Consider the following 23,056-nt stretch of genomic DNA (forward strand, 5'->3'; position numbering starts at 1 on the left):
TGGATTGTAGAAGTGCATATATATATATATATTTCTTTCTTATCCTTGTAATGAAATGTTCTGTCCTGTTTCCCAGCCCAGGACTCAACATAATGTTTATATACCTGGCACAACATAAAAGGATTAGAGGCAAAACCAGATGGCCATATTTTCCCTTGTCTTGTTTATTTAGGTGATGGATAGCTGAGTCCTAACTTTACCTATCTATCTAACTGTAATCATTTATGTTCTTCTGTGAATTTTTGCTCACATGTGCACAAACACATGCATACAGATTGAAGTAAACAGACTTTTTCTCTTTCTTTCTTAGGCTTAGAAAGAATTGCAAGAGATTCAGCCTATGAGCAAGAAGGAAAAGTTCAGTTTGTTATTGATGCAGTGTATTCCATGGCCTATGCACTACACAACATGCACAAAGATCTCTGTCCAGGATATATTGGTCTATGCCCAAGGATGAGCACAATTGATGGTAAAGAACTACTTACTTATATCCGGGCAGTAAACTTTAATGGTAAGTTACATGTGCTCTTTTTTTTTTTTTCTTCTTTAAATGTTTCAGAAGTGAAAAGATGTGTTTTCTTCTATATATAGGATACTTCAAGGCACAGTGGAAAACACAAGATTAGAAACAGTTCCCATTTAGTCAGAACTGTGAGTTTTTCCACCTGCTTTGAAACCCCAAGTGTATTTTTCATCTTAACATTAAGTTGCTCCCACAAGAGGCAGATGTTAAAAATAAGAATCTGTAGATCAAAATATTTCAGTGAAAAGCTGCTATTATTGAAACAAGTTGAGGACTCATGCAGTCCTATTGACAGATTAAAATCCTTAGACAGAGGTTGCTCTTGTGTTTGCAAGACAATGAATTGGAAAAATACCCTTCTGAAAATTGGCTTCTTCTGAAATTACCGTTAACAATTTCCTTACAGAAGTCAAGAGAGTGGAATTTCTTTCAGCTTGCATATTTAAATCTGAATTAAAAGACTTACTATCAGTTCCAGCTTCTTTTCCATTTCATTGGTTTTTTGCTCAGTGATTTAGTCAGCTCTAGCACAACTGCAATATATGTTTTTAAACAACACTACATAATCTGTGCAGCTGCGATCTGCCTGCTGGGGAAATGCAGTTACTGTTGCTTGTGCTGTCAACAGTAGAGACTGTTAAAGAACAGGCTTAATTTATGAATGTAGAATTGAAAAGGGTAGAACATATTTGGTGGTGAAATAAAGTTGCTGAAAATTTATATTATTTCATGAAACCCATAATTGTTTTAGGCTATATTTGCCATTACTTTACAAGGAAATGGAACAATGTGCTTTGCTATGTTTTCCTTTTTTTTCCCTACTTGGTGGTAATTCACATACTAGAAATGCCTTCTAACTATAGAGAGAAGCACTGTCTATCACAATTCACTCCAGTGACCTCAGCTGCCAGCCTTTTTGAAAAAAGCACAAGGTCATTTTGAATTTAGCTTCCAAGTGGAAGCATTTTTTGCCTTAGGTAATGTACCAGACCATTTGGTTGATATGAATATTGGCTGCAGTTCACAATTTTTTCTTCTTCTAAACCTTTTTTTCTTTCTATGCAATTTTTGTGAAAAGGGAATCCCTGTCTCCAGGAATATAAAGACAGAAGGAGTTTAAAATGATTCTTTAGGGATATTAAAGAAAACCTGGAGCAAAGTATGTAGCTGGCAAATGGGAATGTTGCTATGATGACAAAAGTAGGCAGCATATTGTAAGGTTTGCAGTGATAATTATCTACATTTCCAGCTTATATTCCTTTGAGTCTGTGTTGTTAAAGCATAAAGAAAGTGATCTGTTTTCATTTGGTTAGCATTAAAGTTTAGCATAAAAAGATAAGCTATACACTTTACTTGAAACCTTTTTCTCCCTAAAGACTGTTGTATTTCATCGATACCTGTCATATTTTCTCTGGCTGACTCTAACTATTGCAACAACATGGGGAGATGAAAGAGTGGGATAAACCATTCTGGACACTAATGAAAAAATATCTGTTTTTGAACAAGTGATTTACTGAAAGAGAGGAAAAGAGAAAGAAATAAAGGGAACATTTCTGTGAGGTCAACTTTCTGTCTCATGAGATACAAAAAATCTTCGCAGTATGAGGTTAGTCAACATCATGTACTGGTGTGCTAACTTTCTGTGTGTGTCATATGTCGCAGTATTTCCCTGGGGTCACACACTGAGATCATGCAATGGGAGACATCATCAGAAGACAGTCTTTAATCCCGTGCCTTTTCCTATTAATCTCAAGTCTCCGTTCCTCAGGAAAACAACGTAGCTGTGTCTGACTTGGTTTGCAGAGGTGAACAGATATGCAGGTTGCTAGACCTCGTGTGGTGGGAGTTGACAGTACTGCTGTGTGTCAATTTTGACGTGAGTCCTTGGTTCAAGTCACTAATAATGTATTATTTAAAAGTGAACTGATACATGAAAGGAAAACCTTGGCTTTTACAGCCATTCAAGGTAACATTTTTCTATCCTAACAATAACAAGATCACAGCATTGCTGAGGTTGGAAGGGACCCCTGGAGACTGCCTGCTCCAGCCCCCTGCTCAGATCAGGTTCAGCTAGATCAGACTGCTCAGGACCACATCCAGTCCTGTTCTGAATATATCCAATGATGGAAAATACTGCAAAATTTTCTCTGAGCAATCAGTTTCAATGTTTGAGCATCTTCTCAGTAAAAAGTCTTTTTCTTATGCTTAAACATTTTCTGTGTTTTAGAATTAAGCCACTGTGCCTCAAGATGATGATAATCCCTCTTAACGAAGGTAGTAATGAGTGGGTGCAACTGCCACTAATATGTTGCTACATTGAGTTCAGTGGGTTACAACTCACAAAGTTGACTTGTGTTGTGAAGGACATCGTACTGCCTTATGGAGAGTCCTCAGTCTCCATAACGGGAAGAAAACATACATGTTTCTTTTTATTGGAGTAATAGTTTTGCTTTTGATTACAAGTAATCACTTTGAAATATGCTGATTTTTTTTCCTGTGTTTATTTTTATTTACAAAATATAAAGAAGGTTTGTTCCCCTGAGGGATTCGTCTATGTAAACCTCCATGACACCTTCATGACTGAAGGGTGGTCATAACCACCAGCACACAGTGTACTGATGTAATTGATACGACATTTGCTTCTGCTTGGATATTCTTCTGCCAGTTCTGTGTTAAATACAGAAAATCTCACAGTCCAGCATGATTTTGAAGGGGACAGAAGTTCTACATTTGTAATAAGAATGAATAAATTTATTTGTACATGAGATTTGAATTACTACTGAGTGCAATCTTCTATTTTACTATTGCCTTTGGGTTTTTTTAGAACAGTTTTCAAAGCATGGTGTTTAAAAACAATTGCTTTTCAGTTATAATGGACAGTTTAATCATTAATTTCACTTCTTATGGAAAGAAACCTCTAAGAAACCTCTAAAGTAATTCAGCAGCCTATTGCTTTGTACATAGAAATTATTTTTTTTGTTTGTTTGTTAAAAAAAAAAAGGAAAAAAAGGAAAATATAAAGACTTTTATTTCCAAGCCAGAGCATTTCCAAGCCAAGACACAGCCCATTTAGTTCCCTAGGTTCTTGATGTTCCCTGCTGGTAAACCATAACCAGCCCTTCCCAGCTATTTGATTAAAGAATACTGAGGGATCTCAGAATTTTCATGCTCCTACTTGTCTTTGTTTTTCTCTGGCAAAAAGTAGACACGTTGTCACTTTATGGATTTTTTTCTTTTTATGGAGATTCGACATTTGAAATATTTTCCTCACTTTTTTTTTTTAATCCAGAACAAATTACATTTTTATGTGGAATTGATGTTTAATGTTTAAAATTATTGAAATAATTTTTTTTTCTTGTCAATTAAATTTATAAATGGTGATGTACAATAGGGTGTAATTGTGTAATGACTTAGTAGATCTCCCTTCTCCATTGTTCTCATTGTTTGACTTCATTAGTCTGTCTACAAAATAATCAGATGCTTTCTAAGAGTTTTTACCCTAGCATGTGCTGAGTGTTTTATGAGAAATGGTCATCATTTAACAGAAATAGGACTTGAATGTGCATTCATAGTGGAGGTGTTTCAAAATGTGTATTCGTATTTTTTTTATTTTCTTTATTTTTTTAATGAAAAAAAAAATTCTCTGTAGTTTCTTCTAAAGGGAAAAAAAAAGAACAAGAAAGAATGACAAAGCGATTATCATGGTATTTCTTGGGCAGAAATAAAACACAGAATCATAAGATTGATCTATGTCTCTCTCCACAGTTGTCCTACTTCAGAAGTAAAGATTAGAATTTGTGTTTGAATTCCAAAGACAAAGGTCAATGCTCATTTTGTACGTAAAGCATTTCACAGAATGACACAGAATCACAGGCTGAGGTTGGAAGGGACCTCTGGACATCATCCAGTCCAAACCCCTGTCAAGCAGGGTCACCTAGCACACATTGCACAGGATCATGTCCAGGCAGTTTTTGAGAAGACTCCACAGTCTCTTTAGGCAACCTATTTCAGTGCTCTGCCACCCTCACAGTAAAGAAGTTTCAAATAGATGAACACCCATTCTTTCTAGATGGAGTTGATTCGTAGCTAGTGTGTGGTGTAAAGTAGCTGTTTTTTTGCCTACCTGTACATATACATTTATATTTACATTAACACACTGCAACAATTCCAGAGATAAATATCTAGCAAACGTCACACACTATAACACAATGTATTTACAGCCATTACAATCTGAACCTTTCACTTAATCTTAAAAGTAAGGGCAGAACAAGATCTGTAGTCTCATACATGCAAACAGACTCATGTCCTTCCCCCCGACTCCCTCTCTCTCTCCCCCTCTCCTTCCTTCCCTCACTCTCCTTCCCTCCCTCTCTCTCTCTCCCCTTTTCTTTCTTTCTCTTTCTTTCTTTTTCTTTCTTTCTTTCTTTCTTTCTTTCTTTCTTTCTTTCTTTCTTTCTTTCTTTTTCTTTCTTTTTTCTTTCTCTCTCTCTCTCTCTTTCTCTCTCTCTCTTTCTCTCTTTCTCTTTCTTTCTTTCTCTCTTTCTCTCTCTCTTTCTCTCTCTCTTTCCCTCTCTCTCTCTCTTTCTCTTTCTCTCTTTTTCTTTCTTTCTCTCTCTTTCTCTCTCTCTCTTTCTTTCTCTCTCTCTTTCTCTCTCTCTCTCTTCCTTCCTTCCTTCCTTCCTTCCTTCCTTCCTTCTCTTTTTCTCTCTTTCTTTCTCTTTCTTTCTCTCTTTCTCTCTTTTTCTTTTTCTTTCTCTCTCTCTCCTCTCGTCCTCTCGACCTCTCTTTCCTCTAGATCTCTCTTTCCTCTCATCCTCTCTTTCTCTTTCTCTTTCTCTTTCTCTTTCTCTTTCTCTTTCTCTTTCTCTTTCTCTTTCTCTTTCTCTTTCTCTTTCTCTTTCTCTCTCTCTCTCTCTCTCTCTTTCTCTTTCTCTTTCTCTTTCTCTTTCTCTTTCTCTTTCTCTTTCTCTTTCTCTTTCTCTTTCTCTTTCTCTTTCTCTTTCTCTTTCTCTTTCTCTTTCTCTTTCTCTTTCTCTTTCTCTTTCTCTTTCTCTTTTTCTTTCTTTCTCTTTCTCTTTCTCTCTCTTTCTCTTTCTCTCTCTTTCTCTTTCCCCTTCTCCTTCTCCTTCTCCTTCTCCTTCTCCTTCTCCTTCTCCTTCTCCTTCTCCTTCTCCTTCTCCTTCTCCTTCTCCTTCTCCTTCTCCTTCTCCTTCTCTTTCTCTTTCTCTTCCTCTCCTCTCCTCTCCTCTCCTCTCCTCTCCTCTCGTTCTCTTCTCCTTATTGCATTTTTTCCACAGAAAGCAGTATCTATAGAGGACATTAAACAAACACACACACACACAAAAAAAAGTGTCAGGTTTCTCATGGACAATTTTGAACCTTTCAGGCAATCATTATTTTGGAAACAGCTGTTTACAAAATTCATCTTCTCCTGCTATCTTATGAGTTTGCTAAGACATTAATCTACTCAAAACTCTCTTGACTTAATATTAATCTCAGACAGTTTTACATGTTTTATTCAAGAAAGCTGACACCTCTCTATTATTTCACTGAGTACAAAATTTGCATTCTCAGATAATTATTTATCATTAAAACAGAAGCTTGAAAATGGGTACCCTTTGAGGTTGACATGTTTTGACATTTTTTATGGCATTAAGCACAATAGAACTAAATGTCCCACTTAAAATGTACTGGAGCTATGCTCCTAATTAAGTTTTTATTTTTATTTATTTTTATTTATTTTTATTTTTAATTCAATGCTCAAGTCTACAACTACCAATAGGGAAAATAAACTTTTTGAAATATTTTAAGTTGGGCTCATCTGAAAGCTAAGAGTACGTATTGTCAGTTCATCATTTAGGGATTTGTACTGTCAGAAACACTCAAATTATATGATGTCATTGGTACCTTATTCTGACAGGGTTAAAAGCTTTCCCAATGTCTAGAATCCTGTGCCCGTATGTTAAATTAAGACAGGAATACTTACCTCTATTAATTTATTATTGAGACTGATCAGGGTCTCAAATGAGATGATTTCAAATAAGTTCTGTTTTGTCATGCTGATTATTTTAATGGAATTAATCCAGATGGCTATACATGAAACAAAAATTGCACAGTGGTCTGAATCACTCTTAATGGGTTTAAGTAATGTATGATTATAATGTAAGCATGCATAGCTGGCAATGCTTGGAGCTGCTGTGATTCTCAGACACCTTACAAATCCATGTGATTAAAATCAGAGATTATGAAAATGCTGTGTGTGAAATTAGAAGGCAGAACCTAAAAGTAAATGTAATTTATTGCCATACTCTTGCTATGTGCAGATCTTATGTACTGATGAATTGAACAATATATTTTCTTTGCATGCAGAATTTATGACATGGAATGTGATTGAGGTCAATTCTCTGTTTTGGGGAACAAGGTATTTTAATAATTAATATGTATATGAAGGTGATAAAGGATTTACCCTTATTACCCAATGAAAATTGAATTGCATCTCCAGTTCAGTGCAGGATATTCAGATATATTAGAGTACAGTTAACTCAAGCTATAGTGAGGTGCAGTAAAAACTCTTGCAATTCCAAGTGAAAAGGTCTCTGAGTGCAAAGAAACTGAATCCATAATGTGTATTATTTTTACATTTTAGTCAGTGTAAGAAACATAACAGCTGCAGTCCTGCATAGTTATTAAGCCCTTCAGATATCCTTATTACCTTTATTACCAGGAAGAAGGCCTGCTGCATGATTTGAGGAAAATATTACTGTGACAAGCTTCGTAACTTAAGTGTTTAAATTGAAAATGTCCTCTTAAATCTATCAAATCAAGTAAGAATATCTATACAAGTTATTAATTTTTCCATGTATTGATTTATGGTCCATTTGGTAAGACAATTCTTCAAGCCAGCAGGGTATTCATGAAGAGAAATTAATTGTTTTTTCAGTTCCTCTTTGACAGAATCATAAGAAACTATTTCATTTTCCTACAACACCTTTTACTTCTGACATAAAATAGACACATTAGACAGAATTTAATGAAAAAAAAAAAAAGCAACAATGTTTTCATGAAGGGTATTTGGTAGTATAAATAAACCCTATTTATGCTTCATTCATGTAAAAAGTGATCTAACTGGTAATAGCTGATAAATGTCTACATCAAAAAATAGAACCACACTTCAGAGAAGTTGTTGTTGATTAAATGGTCTTGATGAATCTTTGATTGCCCAGAGGAGCTGTGGATGCCCCATCACTGGAGGTGTTCAAGACCAAGTTGGATGAGGTCCTGGGTAACCAGATCTAGTGGGTGGCATCCCTGCCCATGGCAGGGGGTTTGGAACGAGATGATCTTTAAGGTCCCTTCCAACCCAAGCCATCCTGTGATTCTCATATAAAGAGGAACATGCCAGTTTCTCTACTGAAGGGAATGACAGATGAATTAGATAGACAATACCGTAGGACAGTGAGGAGAGAATAAATTTATAATTAACAAACATTGCCTACATCATCATCAGACAGCAGTATTTTGTTGTCCTGCTCTAGGGAGGTGTATTATTCACCAGTAATCAATTGAGTTCAGGTCTATAGTGAAAGCAGTATTGAATTCAAAAACAAGTTAGATGTACTAGACCTTGTTATAAGCTGTGATCTTAAGCAAAACCAGGGAGAATCTGAGCAAAGTAAACATGACATTTAAGAGAAAAGTGATGAGGTTCAGTTCATTCCTCACAGGCAAATACTTTTGCCTCAGTTTCAGTCTCTGGTGAAGTCCAAAGTGTCTAGTTCTCCATACAGCTGAAGGGAAAGGCTGATACTTCTAAAGGCTACCAAAGAGTGGTCCTGTCCATCAACGTTTAGGCACCATAGCAACTCATCTACTTCTGTGTATTTTACTGCAAGAAGCTATGAGTCAAAGAGATTTTCTCAAAGGCTGGTTAAAGCATTTCTAATAGCATGAAATATTAAATATGCAGAAGATAGTTTGTCTTAGAAACTTCTCTAATTTACTTCAGCAGAGGAAGCATTCACTGCTGTTCCTGAGGATTAAGGTATCCAATCACTTTGGCCATGCAGCACGTTGTGTTTTATGCTGAACAGATTGGACCCAAAATGTTGCTCCCCATAGTCTTAGCCAAATCTCTCCCCTCTAAGCCTGAAATAAAATGGATTTGATGCACAAATTCCTGGGGCGTTCTATTTTAAATAGAGAGACTGTTTCTCTCAATTCTCCTGTTACCTCTATCATAAAAATTGAACATTTGATAATTAAGAGTAAAATAATTTGCAGTAAAGAATTTAGTTGCAATTCTGTGGATTCTGTGCATAGCACAAAATCAAAGTGATGATTAGTGAGGTTTCCATGTTAATATTTTTCAATTTGTGCCAATTTCATTAGGTTATTAACTTTTATAATTACATTAGCATGTAATCAAAAATTAGTTTGCAAAATACAGAATATTCTTTATTATTAGTTATACTTGGAAGCCTAAACACTTTTAAGCCATGTTACAGGAGCATACACAGCTGGATGGATTTGAAAATGGTCCTTCTCTCTATTACTTAACAGCTCTATTAACAAATTAGCAGCTTGACTGGTACTTGAATATAGTTTTATTTGCTGGAAGTTGAGCTATTTATGTAAAGGTAAGATTATTGAAAGAGACTCAGCTACATTTCAGAATATTAAGATTTGGATATGTTTTTAAGTACTCTACCAAACTTTATAGACCAATGATAGCTTCCTCCTTTGAGCCACCATTTACAATAAGTGAGGGTAATATCCAATGTGATTAACTTTGATGTTGGCTTGCCTAAATTTTAAGTGTTCCACATGGTGTAAAAGTGTACATTACCACCCTTCTATGTTAAGTACATGGGAAGAGGTTTATTCCTCTGGAGATTTATGGAAGTGAGTTAGAAACTTTTAATATAGTAGTGCTAACTATTTGAGATGAACATGGTGGAAACGCAGGAGCTTGGTCCTCCCCACAAACTTTTCATATTAGTCTGGGATTAAGATATTCACTAAAGAGAAAAAAGATCTGACTTTTAAGCCTTTAATCCAATGAAGACTAAAGCTGTGTCCCAGAAGCATGCTTTAAATAAGTAGAAGGCGTGGCTGGGAGTATATTCTTTAGTCTGTTGTGTTTTGGTTACTGTGGGTTCTAGGTGACTTCCTAGAAATCCTACCCAAATGGACTCTCAATTTACCTTCTGTCACCCCTCTCCCCATTTTCAGAACAAAAGATGAAAGAAAAGCAGAAGAAAAAGCAGCAGGTATTCCTTATGCCAAAATTCAAAAACACATACAGAAGGTTGAAATAGTTCCAACAGAAAGTAAAATGACTAAGAGAGATGTCATTTTGCTTGAGCTCAGTCAACCAGACCGGAAAGAATTTTAAAGCATGTTGCAGATGCAATTTAGACGTATTCTGTAGGCACTTTTGGTAGTAGCAGGATAACACATATTGCCAAAAAACAGCAACAACAAAAAAAAGACCTCTGCTGATATTTCTTAAAATGGCATAACTTTGGACATGTTTAATTCCTAATAAAAAAAGGGAATAACTATAACTACTTATAAAAAATAATCAAAACAACAACAACAAGCACTACCAATACCACCACCACCAAAAACTCCACAGAATGGAGAAGTACACTCTGGGATGCAAACTGAAATGGGGGAAATGTGTGTTGGGGTGAAATTTTGTTTGGAATCCTGAAGAGAAATGAGCCTGCACTACTCCAAAAACTGGATTATTGGTTAAAGTTGATAGATTGTGGCAAGAATACACATTAAAAAGTGACTACTAGTTTACTTAAATGTCATAGTCTCTATTGTGTTTTTATTGTAGTTACAGCAGAATCAAAGCATCTATAAATATGACTCCATACTTCTACCCAGACAGCACTGAAGCAAGAAATCTTAGTGCAGTACAGGATTAATTTTATGTATTTATTGGAAGATTTTTTATCATGCAATGTATGCAAAGAAAGAAACAACCCATCATCAACATCTGAATATTTTTTGGTTTTCATTCAGATTAAAATTTTCTGTTTTATAGAAGATAAATTACAATTCACCCTTGGGATTAAAAGAAAGCATCTGCATTATCTCCAAAGGGTTATAAAAAAAAAAAAAGTTATAAAAATAAAAGGTTCTCCAAAGAGAACCTATCATGATTTTCAAACATTATTTATTTCTGTCCAGTAAGGAAAAAAAGTAACCCACCAACCCCAACCTAGTTCAGAGAAAGAAGCTATCAATATGCTATCATAGTCTTAATGTAAAGGATAAAATTTAAGTTTGAAACAAAAAAATTAGTTTTCATTTAATAATGATGGTTGGTTGTTACATCACTCACTCTTATATTGTTTCAATGAGCAATAAAAAGTTAGATTTCATGCTATCATGAAATGAACATCTTTCATGTTTTTTATAACATATTTGCAATATTTGAAATGAAGTTTGATTAGATAGCACCATCATTAAAAGAATTTTCACAGAAATGGAAGTGTCTAGATAAGTAAGCAATAGGTTTTCTACGTCTCTGTTCCTAAAGTACTTTTTTACATTTGCAGTTGGAGGTCTATGCTGTTTACATATCTCCTTGTAATTTTTCTGTATGTTTTAAGACAAATAAGGATTTAAAATTGCTGAGGACATTTATAATCAGAATTTACCAGTATAACCAGCAAAAGTAGAAACTCTGATCTATTAGTTTGTTTAATTTAGGGAAAAAAAAATTATTAAGCTATGATTGCAAGATTTTTGCATCTTTATTCAGTGATCTTGTCGTAAATGTACAATAAGATGCAAATACCGTATCACATAGCAGTTAGTACTGGTTATTACTGTGCAGATGTTGCCAGTGCCTGGAATTACAAATCACCAAATCAACCTGAATGCACTGAGATTATGGGGATCTAACTACTTTGTTAAATTAGCCCACCCATGTTTTTTTTACCTTCTGAAATGGAATGTCCCTCAGAAATATTTTTTGAAAATAGGTAACAGGTGTCACCTGCTAATTATTTAGTTGAAAAAGGAAAATCCATCAGCTAACCAGGGAAATGCAAAAATACACAAAGGAAAGGAAGCTGTTATATAACATCCATGCACTATGTCCTGCTGCCTCCTTAGAATTTCTGTTCTTTCAAAGCTTGTCATATATATACTTCTCAAATTATTTAAATGACTAGAAATCCTCAGTTCTGTGTGTTGTATCTTAAGGAATAGGGGCATGGAGACTTCAATAGTAGATTGCTTTCCTTTTACTGTAAGGCTAAGCAAAGATAAAATCACAGAGAACACATCATTGCTCACTGAGCTCCAGCTAGATCAGCATTTGAGTTTCTTGTTTGGAGCCACTCTAGGACTACCTTGGCTTTGCTCCAAGGTAGCTTGATCCTGAGCTGAGAGACAGAAATGTATTGTCACTGTTCCTGTGCCACACATAATCACATTTTGTAAATATACCCCCAGATAGCATCAAGTCACATCTCATAATAAGGTCGTTTATGGGAGCTGTGTCCCACTTTTTGGAGGTAATTATTATGCATTTTAAAGGAAAGTGAAAGGGATGTAGGGAACCTCGACTCATCATCTGTGTGTGGCATATGCAACATCAGGGCAGCTGGACTACTCAGCACATGCTAGGCTCTGCAAACTTGAAAGGCTTGTTTCGTCTCTGCTGTGGTTCTTCCAAGTTCCTACCCAGAGATCTGAAGAGAAAGCCTTAGGATGCTAGAGTCCACTGCTTATCACGCTGGAGAAAAACAACTAAAGGTGCTTGGAAATAACCCTTATATTGACATACAGCCACTGTGGGAAGGTTTCTACTAAGCCATCCAGCGTTTAAAGGCTCCAGCTCTTGATAGTTACAAATTGTTGTATTGATCCTCCTTTATGCATGGACTATCTGCAGCTCAAACACAAATAATTTTTTCTCTGTTTCGCACTTTCACTGTTTCTTACCAGCAAGGGATACTGCTCATGCACAAAGTGTTTAAGCAGGATTTCTTGCTTACCTAGGCATAAAACACACGTCGTTTTGTTCTTATCATAGTAAGTTGTCCTGAGCCTTGTGCAGCGAATCAGAAGTTTCTGAGAAAAGTGTAAAACAAAGGGAAAGTGTCATTTGAGCAGATATGTGCAAACCCAAGAAAGGTGTTGATTTTTACTTCCTGTTATGGCTGAATGTTCAGGCCATTCCTTCCTTATTTCAGCTGATTTGCCCTAGGATCAGTTTGACCTTTTTAAGATTCCTCAGTGTCTCTGTCTTGTTTAATCTTGCCTGATTACCTGGTGATTCTGGGTTACTTTGAGTGAAAACCTCAGGGAAATTGGTCCCATGAATGGAATCTCTTAGCTTCCAATGTTGCTAGCCTTCAGGGCAAGCCTGTCTGAAATCTTATCAGGGCTTCCTTGTGCCAATGTATTGCCATGTCAGCAGAGTTGTCTCCCTCAGCAGCCATGATGTCCATGAATTTGTAAGTGCACTTCTCTTGAGTTCTGTCCAGAGAGTACAACTTGGATTAAAGTCAAAAAAGATGCATCTCTTCCTGTGTCTGAGCTGCATTGGGGGTGAGGAGAGAACTATGTGCACACTGAGCTATGGGCTTCTGAAAATGGGAATGTAAATGCTTCAGAAACTCAGAGGTACAAGCCAGTGCCCTTTGGACAGTTCTTAGACAACTAAATTCACCCCAGGTCTTGATCACCAAACCAGGCAATTAAAATCATGTCTTTCCTCGTGGTTCTTGTCCTACAAAAAGGTCTTCCTGTTTCACGTGGGTGGTTTTCAGATTGTGAAGTCCTAGGACTTTGTTGTATATATAGATATATTGGGATTAAATGGGAGGTGTTCAAGAAAAGGAACAATTCTTACGGCGTTCAGTGTTTTCAGATATTACATATAGTTCTTTTAATTGAAGATTATATATGAAAAATGAATACAGATCTACAGTTATAAAGTTTCACATTTATTTTCTTGATTTAATATCGGCATCTCTTACTCCTCATGTGTTGTAAAGATGATTATGAATATTCATTTTTTTTCCCTTGTTACATCTACAATTGCTTCTTTGTCCTCCTTTAGAGGTTCCTTTGCCAAAATCAATAACATCCAGATCAATGGAAAAATATTTTTTTAAATGTAAATCTTTCATCCTTATGGTCCTCACTTGCTAATGATTTGTAATGGATTATTTAATAGAAATGATCACAGACCTTGATATAAATTGCCAGACCGATATGTTACAAGAGGGGATCTGAGAAGGGAAATGCAGAAGGATAATGAAGCCTGATAATAATAGAAAACTGTGGACAAAGCACTGAAAGTGAGAACAAATGAACATGACTCCCATGGAACAGGGTCACAAGCCTGTGTCCGAGTCATATGATTTGTTGCCAGGAAATGGAAAATTATTATTTAGGTTAGGTACAGAAAACCAGAAGGACTTGTAACTTTAGCAGATTGACATGCTACAGATATCGAACAATAGATGGATTAGAGACAATAGCTATTTACAATGGTATTGCTTTTTTTCTTTTCTTTTTTTTTTCACTGAGAAAATAGCAAACAATACAGACACATGGTGATGTAGGTGATAAAAGATGCAGTTTTTCTTAGCATTGTGAAAGATAGTAGCAAAACTACTATGATCTGGTTGGTTCACCTTATTTTGTGTGTGTCATACAACTAGATAAAATAGAAGAGAAACATAAAAATGGAGTGACACAGGCACATGAATTTTAGCTATTAATAGTATAGGAATGGAATTCAAATTATTTCACATTAGGTATCTACAGTACAGATGTCAGGGCATGAACTAGTTGATTGCTTTTGTAGTGAATGGAGAGGAAGTCACTTGGTGGGATGTGGTTCACCTAATCCTTTGCATGTTTAAAATAAGCCAGATGAATTGTACTGACAGCAGGGGAAATCTGGAAAACTATGTCAGTTTTAGATATCTGTGCTGCAGGCTTCTAAAGACAGGTGAACAGACTCCAATACTCCTCTGTTTTGCAGGGGAAAAATGAGCTTGAGAAGGGAAGCAAGGAATAAAGTGGTGAGTTGTCATTATATCACCTGAAAGTTGTTTATTAAATTAAAGAACAAATGGCAGAGATGCGGAGTTGGTGCAAAAAACATTTGATAAATCTACTTTTCAGAGAATTGTTAATCTAATGAACAAGAATGATACATTATTTAATAATAAAATCAGACAAATATTTTGTGTCTGCTTTAAAATCAGTGAACGAGAAAGTAATACATATGGGGTTCTTCCTCACATACACAGAGATTGTATAGACTTCCTTGTCTTGCAGTGTGCTGATTTTAATTGTGACACATCCAAATCATAAGATCTCCTCATAGATAAAACACTGAATAAAAGGTGGTTAAGATGCACCTTAAGCAAGATTTTAAATTACACCACTATGAAAACACCTTTAAAACTGAAAAAAGTTGTAGGTTATAAAGCTGATAATAGGAAAGGAGGAGGAGGAAATACTGTTATGGAAGAATCTCTGGAAAAGTAAAAATTGGTCTTAAAGAGTGTACTGAAGCCAATAGAAAAGCAAACAAACAAACAAAAACTGTTGGATAGAAACATGTAAATGCCAAATATAACATATTGTATGTCCGTACAACAGTCACTGTCAGTGAGTTATATAATTTATTGGAATTGGAAATAAGTTATATAATTCATTGTTCTGTAGCATTCACCCAATCCATCTTAAGGCATCTGTCAGTCCAGTGCAAATGACCAAGCATTTCCTAGGAAGAATGCAACGTATTCTAAGAAATGTAAGTAAAATCATTTGAAATATGACAAAGAAAAAAATAAGAATGAGAATGTAGGCAGAAATCAGGAAACTACATTCAGAAGGGATGAATCTGAAAGTTTAATAAGGGGTTGTCTTTCATGTCTTAGTATGATGGCCTATTTAGGGATCTGAGAAGCTCTACATCAAATCCTTGCAAGACATACTGCTTGGAGACTATAGTAAGGAAAGTCTACAAAATAAGATTGGGAAAAAGTTTGGATAATATAGAGAAATCCATTGTAATTATATTAGGGATATAAATATTATATAACAATAATTTTGTATTATGAAGATCAAATAATGAAGGTAGATAGAGCACCCTTAATGTGCCTGAAGAGGCTAAAGACAAAGACAGGAAACTTGTATGAGACTGATCTGAACGTTATTTTTTCTCTGGTATCTGCAAACACATGTACTCCATACTATTAACAAAGTTCCTGTTATTAGCCCGTGAATGCATCATATTATACATATAATTTTATTTTTATTGCCTCAGTTCCCAAGATTACCGAAATTCTGCCGTGTGGTATTCGATATTGTTCCCTGTCTTCACATTATCAATATATTTATTAGCATATTCTTAATTTGCAGGCATAGTCACTGATGACAACACTACCTAAAATTTTCCAAGACAGCCCGTGAAGTACTGTAAAGGGAACTCACCAGTACACAGACATTTTCAGCACAACCTGATTGATCTGATTTTTAATCAGTTCCTCGTCCATTTGTCTAACTTTTGATCCACATCTTCTCAATTTTAAGCAGTCATTTCCCATGGAATAAAAGTCTGAAATCCAGAGAGATTACATCTATCATGCTTTCCCTGTAAAGTAAATAACTTATCTGTCAAAGAAAGATAGCAGGATCATTGGCATGATACACTTCTGAAAAAATTATGTAACTTCTATTCGCTTTTCTGTCTGTATCGTCTACACAGATTTCTATGGGTAGAATAACTATTGATCCTGAAATTGCAGCATGGAAGAATGTATCAATAAAATATAAAAAGATGAATTAAGAATCTGTTTGAAGAAATAAGAGATTTACTTGTATATTTGTAGCTAAATAATTCTAGCACAAAACACGTTCTAGCTTTTGTGTATCTAAAATTGTCCTTTGAGACTATCACAGAATTATTTTGAGAATCCAAACAAGATGTCAGAAAACCTGATCTGGTGTTTTTTTGTTTTTGTTTTTCCAGAGGACAGAAGGCAATAAACAAGGTTTTCTGAAGCACTAATTTCAGGGCTGACTCTGCCTGTTGGCAAACTGGATTTAACTAGTGGTATCTTGAGACATGTTAATGAATTTCAGATTAACACAAGTACTAAACCTAATGCCGTAATTAAGAAAGAACTGCCAATCACTGCCGCTTTTGCACTGGCACAATTTAATCTGTAGATTTCTGTTTCAGTAATATCATCTAGTGAGGACTGCAATTAATTACTAAATGGATCCTTAAAGCTCACAGGAATGAGAAAAAAGACTGTTACAGAAGAATCTTACAGCCCATTCCACTGTGTATATCCTAAGTTCATATCATTTAATTTGCAGTAGTTTATACTGACTTGTCCATTGTCATTCTTGAAAGTAGGTCTTCTAAAATGTAGCACTTCCTTCCAAAAAGTCTTTTATATATATATTAGGTTATATATAGGTTTAAATTGCCCATATTGTATTAATTTCTGGCAACATTCTGTGCATTATCAAGAATTATTTATAACACGCAAGATCTCTGGTATTTTAACAAAGCTTTTCACTCCATGTGATACATTTTTTTCATCACTTCATTGATGTGTGTTGTGTTGTCTTTTTCTGTTGCATCAGCTGAAATGGTGAGCTAGATTGTCAGCTACATTCCACTGTGGTAATATCTAGCTTTTGTATGCTTTAAAAAAATAGAAGAAAATTACCTATTTGTTTCTAATTATGCTACAGCTACCTTTTTTTTACAGATGGAGAGATTTGTTCACATTTACACATATATTCAGCTATCTAGTTTATTATTCAAAATTTACTTGCTTCTAAAGAGAAAGCATTATACATTACCATGTCAGAATAAGCATAAGAATCATGCATATCGTAACAATACCTTGACTACAGGTCTAATTTCTTAAATGCCTGATCCTTTGTTAGCTTTTCTAACATAGCTATTGAAGGCTGAGTTCTTGAAGCATTTCCCGTGGGCTGACAACAATTAATGGTGTGGGTGTTTCATGGGTCACCTCCTTTTCTCATTCAGGATTGTGTAGACTGGACTGCATAGCATCACACAGACAATGCATGCATAGAATTATAATACCTCTTTGCATTTAGAGATGAGGCTCATGAAACATATTTGGAAGATTTTTCAGATATTCCTCATTTGATACTTAACAGTGGGAAATGAGGCAGCAAAGATGGCTCTCTGTGGCTGTTTTACACCTGTCCTGGCTTGGTGATGCACTCAAATGGCTGAAAATATTTGTGTCATTTGCATTGATCATTTGCAGTTTTCTAAAAATCTAAGGCCACTAGAGCATAGAAACAGAACTATTGCTCACAAAATCACAAAACAGTTGAATGGTGAGCAAACTGGCCTCTGGAAATATCTAGTCTAGCTACAGCAGGCTGCTCAAGTCTGCATCCGGAGCACCACCTCTTTGGCCAACCTATTCCACTGTTTGCTTGTACTCTAAAGACTGTTTTTATTTATTTATTTTTTATTGTTCTTTGTTTATTTCTTAAACAAGATTTTCTGAGTATCAGTATGTTTCTGTAGACTCTTCCCCATCACTAGGCATCACTGAGAAGAATTTGGCTCTATCTTCTTTATTTCCCCAGAATATATTTAGACACAGTGAAGAGATCCCACTCCTCAGCCTTCTCTTTTCCAAAATGAAGTTCCAGCTCTCTCAGCCTATCCTTGTAGGAGAGATGTTTCATTCTTTTAATCATCTTCATGGCCCTTCATTGGATTCTCACCAGTATTCCCTGTACAGGGGAGCCCAGAACTGGTCACAGCACTCCAGCTGTGTCCACCAGTGCTCAGGAGAGGGGAAGGATCACCCCTTTGAATTGTGCTCAGGCTCAGCCCTTTGTCTGCTGTGAGGACACTGACTCTGTCCCACAGTGGCAGATCTGCAGGCAGGGAAGGAGCTTCGCTTACTCTTAGTCTTCACCATCCTGGGAGTCTCCATTCCCAGACCTAGTAAGCACAGACTCTGCCTGCCTCTCCTTTGGCACAGCTCCTTTGCTTGGTGACAGATGGTTGCCAGCACACATCTGCTGTAGGCAGGGAGCCCATCTCCTCCTCCCACAGCCTCAGCAAGAGGCCTGAAGAAGGGAATCCTCCCTCAGGAGCTAGGTCTGAGCCAGTGCCTGATGTGCCCAGGTTGTTGCTCAGGTGCCTGCTGTGGGTGCACTCTGTACCACACCACCACCAGCACTGCTGAGCACACCGAATACTTCCCTCAGCAGCAGTTTCTGGCCCTTTTTTGTGCACCTTTTGCACAAACTGCTGCTCTGGGAGCTGCGTTCTGGGCTGGCCCTTATATCCAACTCTCGCAGCACCTTCTGAACTTGTGTTTGACCCTCCCCACTCAAAGTCATCTGAAAGCTGAAAGCACCATTTGATCAGCAATAGTTTTGTTTGAAATTGCTAGAAGCTGCTAGAAGCTACAGACCCCATAGCTGCCTTCCCCTGGAGCAGCAGGGATCCTGCTGTTCATCCAGGAGTTCCCAGCAATCTCAGAAGGACCTCACAGAAGACCTAAAAGCAGAGCCCAAAAAATGTTTAGAAAGCTGCTGTGCTAGCTGCCTCTGTTAGCTGTATTCTGCCCTGATATTTTTGCTCTTTTGATATGTTTTCACTCCAAGAATAGATGAAAGATAAGAAATCTGCATCCCTATCTGTTTCTGGTTTAAGGTTCTTCTGTGTTGCTGCAATATTTATTAGAATTTTGCATGCATATGAAGGCGATCTGGTAGTTATTACATCAAGTAATTGCAGGGCATTGGTCTTTTTATTTACACGGGACCAAACTAGTTGATTTTTTTTTTTTTTTTTTTTTTTTTTGTGATCAGTAGTACCTTAACTGACAAGGCTAAAGGTTTTATTCTACAGGAACAATCAGTGTACATAAACAAATTCATATTTTTATCAATGATTTGTTGCTGATGAAATGTTGAGACCAAAGTCACTGAAAAGCGTTATTGTTGTGCAGTTCTGGAGCATTATTATCACCCCATAATCATTTATTTTACCCTGTAAATCTTTTAGGGGTCTTAAAGGAAAATGATCATCAAGCTTTTCTTTTGGAATATCAGATTTTATTTAATCAGATTTAAAAATCAAGGTGAAAAGCCTCTCGTCTAGCCAAACACTTCCATAAGGCTGAAAATACCAGTTATAAAGCAAGTCATCTACTGACTTGCTGAATTTAGTGACACTTCCCACATAAAGTTATGCATGTGCCTAATTACTTTGTTAGCTTTCACCTTAATGGAATTGTAATTAGCACTCAGCTAGCAAATATGTAATAAGGATACGTTTTAAGCAGAATAACAACTACTAATTTGAACAAATGGAAAGAATTGTGATATGAAACTTCCTGGAAGTAATCTCTGAATATCTTTTTCTACAAGCTTTAAGTAACAAAAGATGTATATATACATAATGGAGTTGAGATATAAGTGCTAGAGATTGTTATACTATTTCAGCTAACAAACACATATAGTGGTCTTTATATGGGCAGGTGCTGTGTGGTCCGTATTTGCAACTGAGGGACTTTATACAGAGTTGAAGATATGTCCTTTTATTAACCTGCTTGCAGATTAGTAATGAAGGGTCCTGATTATTAAATAGAATTGTACATATTTTCTGTTAAAGTAAAATGAGGTGTCTGTAGTCAAAACCATCAAAAGGGTGGGACATGAGCAGAGACTCAAATGAAGGAAAGGAGGAAAATAGCAACAGCTATAACTCATCAGTTATATTCTTTAGTAGACGTCTTTGTTTTTAGATTCACATTGTTATTCCTCACATCTGTACTAAAAATTCAGGTACTCATTTCATGATTTTCATAGTTTCTTACCTTAAGTAAATGCCCTGGTCAATTTCACCAAAAGTTGAACATGCATTTTAGTTTTATGGTTTGTTATTAAAAGTATCTTAGTTTATTTTACACTGTGATTTGGTCCATAAGCTTCTGTTTCTGTAGTGACAAATAATTTGTAATTACTGTTACATATTAAAAATAGTATAAAATAAATTTGGAAGTGATATTGAAGAGTTTATCTAATCTTTCCCATTGCCAAAAACAGGATTAACTATACTGTTATCACTCCAGACAGATGCTTTTCAACCCGTTGTTGGGAAAAATTTGCTAGGAAGATTTCACAGCCCTCGAAGGCAATCCATTGCTTCACTGTCCTTCTAGAGAGTTTTTCCTTAGGTATAACTTAAGTGTTCATTCTTTCAAGTGAAAGTTATTATTCCATGTCTTGGAATTAGGGTCTTAAATTTGCTACTTATTTTACGCTTACATCCACAGTGGACATGAACAAGAGCTTTTTAACTTCTTATGCCTTCCTTTTACATTTTTGAAGCTTATGATATTGCCCTCAGTCTTTTCTTCTTTGGACTAAACAGACACAGTTGCTTTATCCTTTTATGACAGTTTTTGTTTTCTTAATCTCTCTTCTTAAGCTTCCTCTGCTGTTCCATGTCTTTTCTAAAATGTTATACTCAAAATTAGATATAATATTCCAGTTAAGACCTTGCTGATGTTGAATAGGATGGAAAAGTGCTAGTCATTTGTCTTAACATAACAGCATAAAATATTGTGTCCACCTTATGACCATTAGAGGATTGGGGGTAAAAATGAGATTATTTTGCTCTCTACCAGTCATTCCTGTTCTGTGATGATTGCCATTATGTGGTTAAGTTTTTCTACCATGAAATACACATCCTGCCCTCATGCCCTCATTTGAACTTTTTAAAATGATTTTTTTAGAGTTTTTCAATTTGTTGGGATCATTTTGATCCAATATGTTTGCAGCTCTCTCTGAGTGGTGTCATATTCCAGATGTAATAGACATACTTTTGATTTCTTTAACTAGACCTTTAATGGCAATAATGCATATTCTGAGACCCCTGTGGAACAATACTGCAAGCTCTTGTCCAGCCCAATAGAGGACTGTACTACACCCAGTAGTTATTCCATCCAGGCAGTGTTTCCCTGGTTTGCTTATCAAAACATCATGTGAGAATGCATCAAAGGCTAAAGAGAAATTATATGACAATGTGACTGCTCTTCCTCTATCCAAAAGGCCTATTATGTTTTCATGGAAAAAAATATTGTTTTGACATGATTTATTCTTGATGGATCCACTGTCATTATTACTCATCTTCATATTGTTCTTATCATGTAAGTGCTCAGACTGTTTTATTATCTGTTCTAGCACTTTTTAGGAGCTGAAACTGATCTGATTGGTCTTGAATTTTGTGTCTTTTCCTCATTACTCCTACTCTGGGACAGGAAGTACATTTATCCAATTTTTCTTTCTTCGAATCTGATCTTCCCCCACAGCTTTTTAAGAATATTGTCTCTTAATAAGGAAAAGTATCATTTATTAAAATTTGTTAAGATATTAAAAATCTGTGAAAGAAAACATTGTCTAAAATACATTAATTGCAGTGAAATTCACCTATTACTTATAGTTCTCTAAGTCCTGGCATTTGGAAATGTGAATATATCATAGAGAAAGTAATGCATTTATCCATGTTGCACATTGCTATATATGATAAATTATTTGGAAAATCTTAGAATTTTTTTTTAGAACAATAAAATGTTTAGGAAATGTTTAAGAATTATGGCAGATGCAGTAATAGGGTTAAACTAGAAGTGCTTAAATCTTACAATAATAAACGTAACATTTAAGATCTGTTTTTTCAAAGGAAAGAAACATTGGTGGTTCTCATAAAACTGGCATCTAACTGTGTTTTGTGAGCAACTCTGAAGAAGTTGAGGCAGTCCGATGTTCCCACTGACTGAAAGAGGGGGAACATAAACCCCATTTACAAAAAGGGCAAAAAGAAAGAGCCAGAGAACTACAGGACAGTCAGTCTCACCTCTATGCCTGGCAAGATCATGGAGCAGATCCTCCTGGAAACTATTCTAAGGCACATGGAAAGTAAGGAGGTTATTGGTGACAGCCAACATGGCTTCACTAAGGGCAAATCATGCCTGGCAAATCTGGTGGCCTTCTATGACAGCATTACAGCATTGGTGGAAAGGGCAAAAGCAACTTATATCATCTTCCTTGAACTTGTGCAAACCATTTGACACTGTTCTCATGACAACCTTGTTTCTAAATTGATATTTAATACCAGTATTGGGACTGGCACTAATTAATGTCTTTGTCAGTGACTTTGGGCGGTGGCATTGAGTTCAGCCTCAGCAAGTTTGCCCTTGACACCAAGCTGTGTGGTCCGGTCAACACACTGGAGGGAAGGGATGCTATCCAGACGGACCTGGACACACTTGAGAGATGGGCCTATGCAAACTTCATGCAGTTTAACAAGGCTAAGCACAAGGTCTTGCATCTGGACTGGGGCAATCCCAAGCACAAATACAGGCTGGGTGGGGAATGGATTGAGAGCAGCCCTGATAAAAAGGACTCAGGTATGTTGGTTGACAAGGAGCTCAACATGAGCCAGCAATG

General features: G+C 36.1%; 1 protein-coding gene across 15 annotated transcripts in view; it reads left to right on the forward strand.

The window, feature by feature from the left end:
* GRM8 (glutamate metabotropic receptor 8) overlaps positions 1-23,056 on the forward strand; it is a 348,011-nt gene that overhangs the window by 220,565 nt on the left and 104,390 nt on the right. For 12 of the 15 annotated variants that reach the window (XM_035559304.2, XM_035559303.2, XM_035559307.2 and 9 more), the window contains one exon: positions 311-511. The exons of 1 other annotated variant lie outside the window; for it this stretch is intronic. In XM_035559304.2, coding sequence (XP_035415197.1) covers positions 311-511 — 201 coding nt within the window. Of the gene's footprint in view, positions 1-310; positions 512-2,029; positions 2,055-15,940; positions 15,985-23,056 lie in introns of those variants that run through there. 2 more of the 15 variants (XM_050715784.1, XM_035559314.2) reach the window with 2 other exon arrangements.

Source organism: Cygnus atratus, chromosome 1 (genome assembly GCF_013377495.2).
Source record: "Cygnus atratus isolate AKBS03 ecotype Queensland, Australia chromosome 1, CAtr_DNAZoo_HiC_assembly, whole genome shotgun sequence".
Taxonomy (NCBI): Eukaryota; Metazoa; Chordata; class Aves; order Anseriformes; family Anatidae; genus Cygnus; species Cygnus atratus.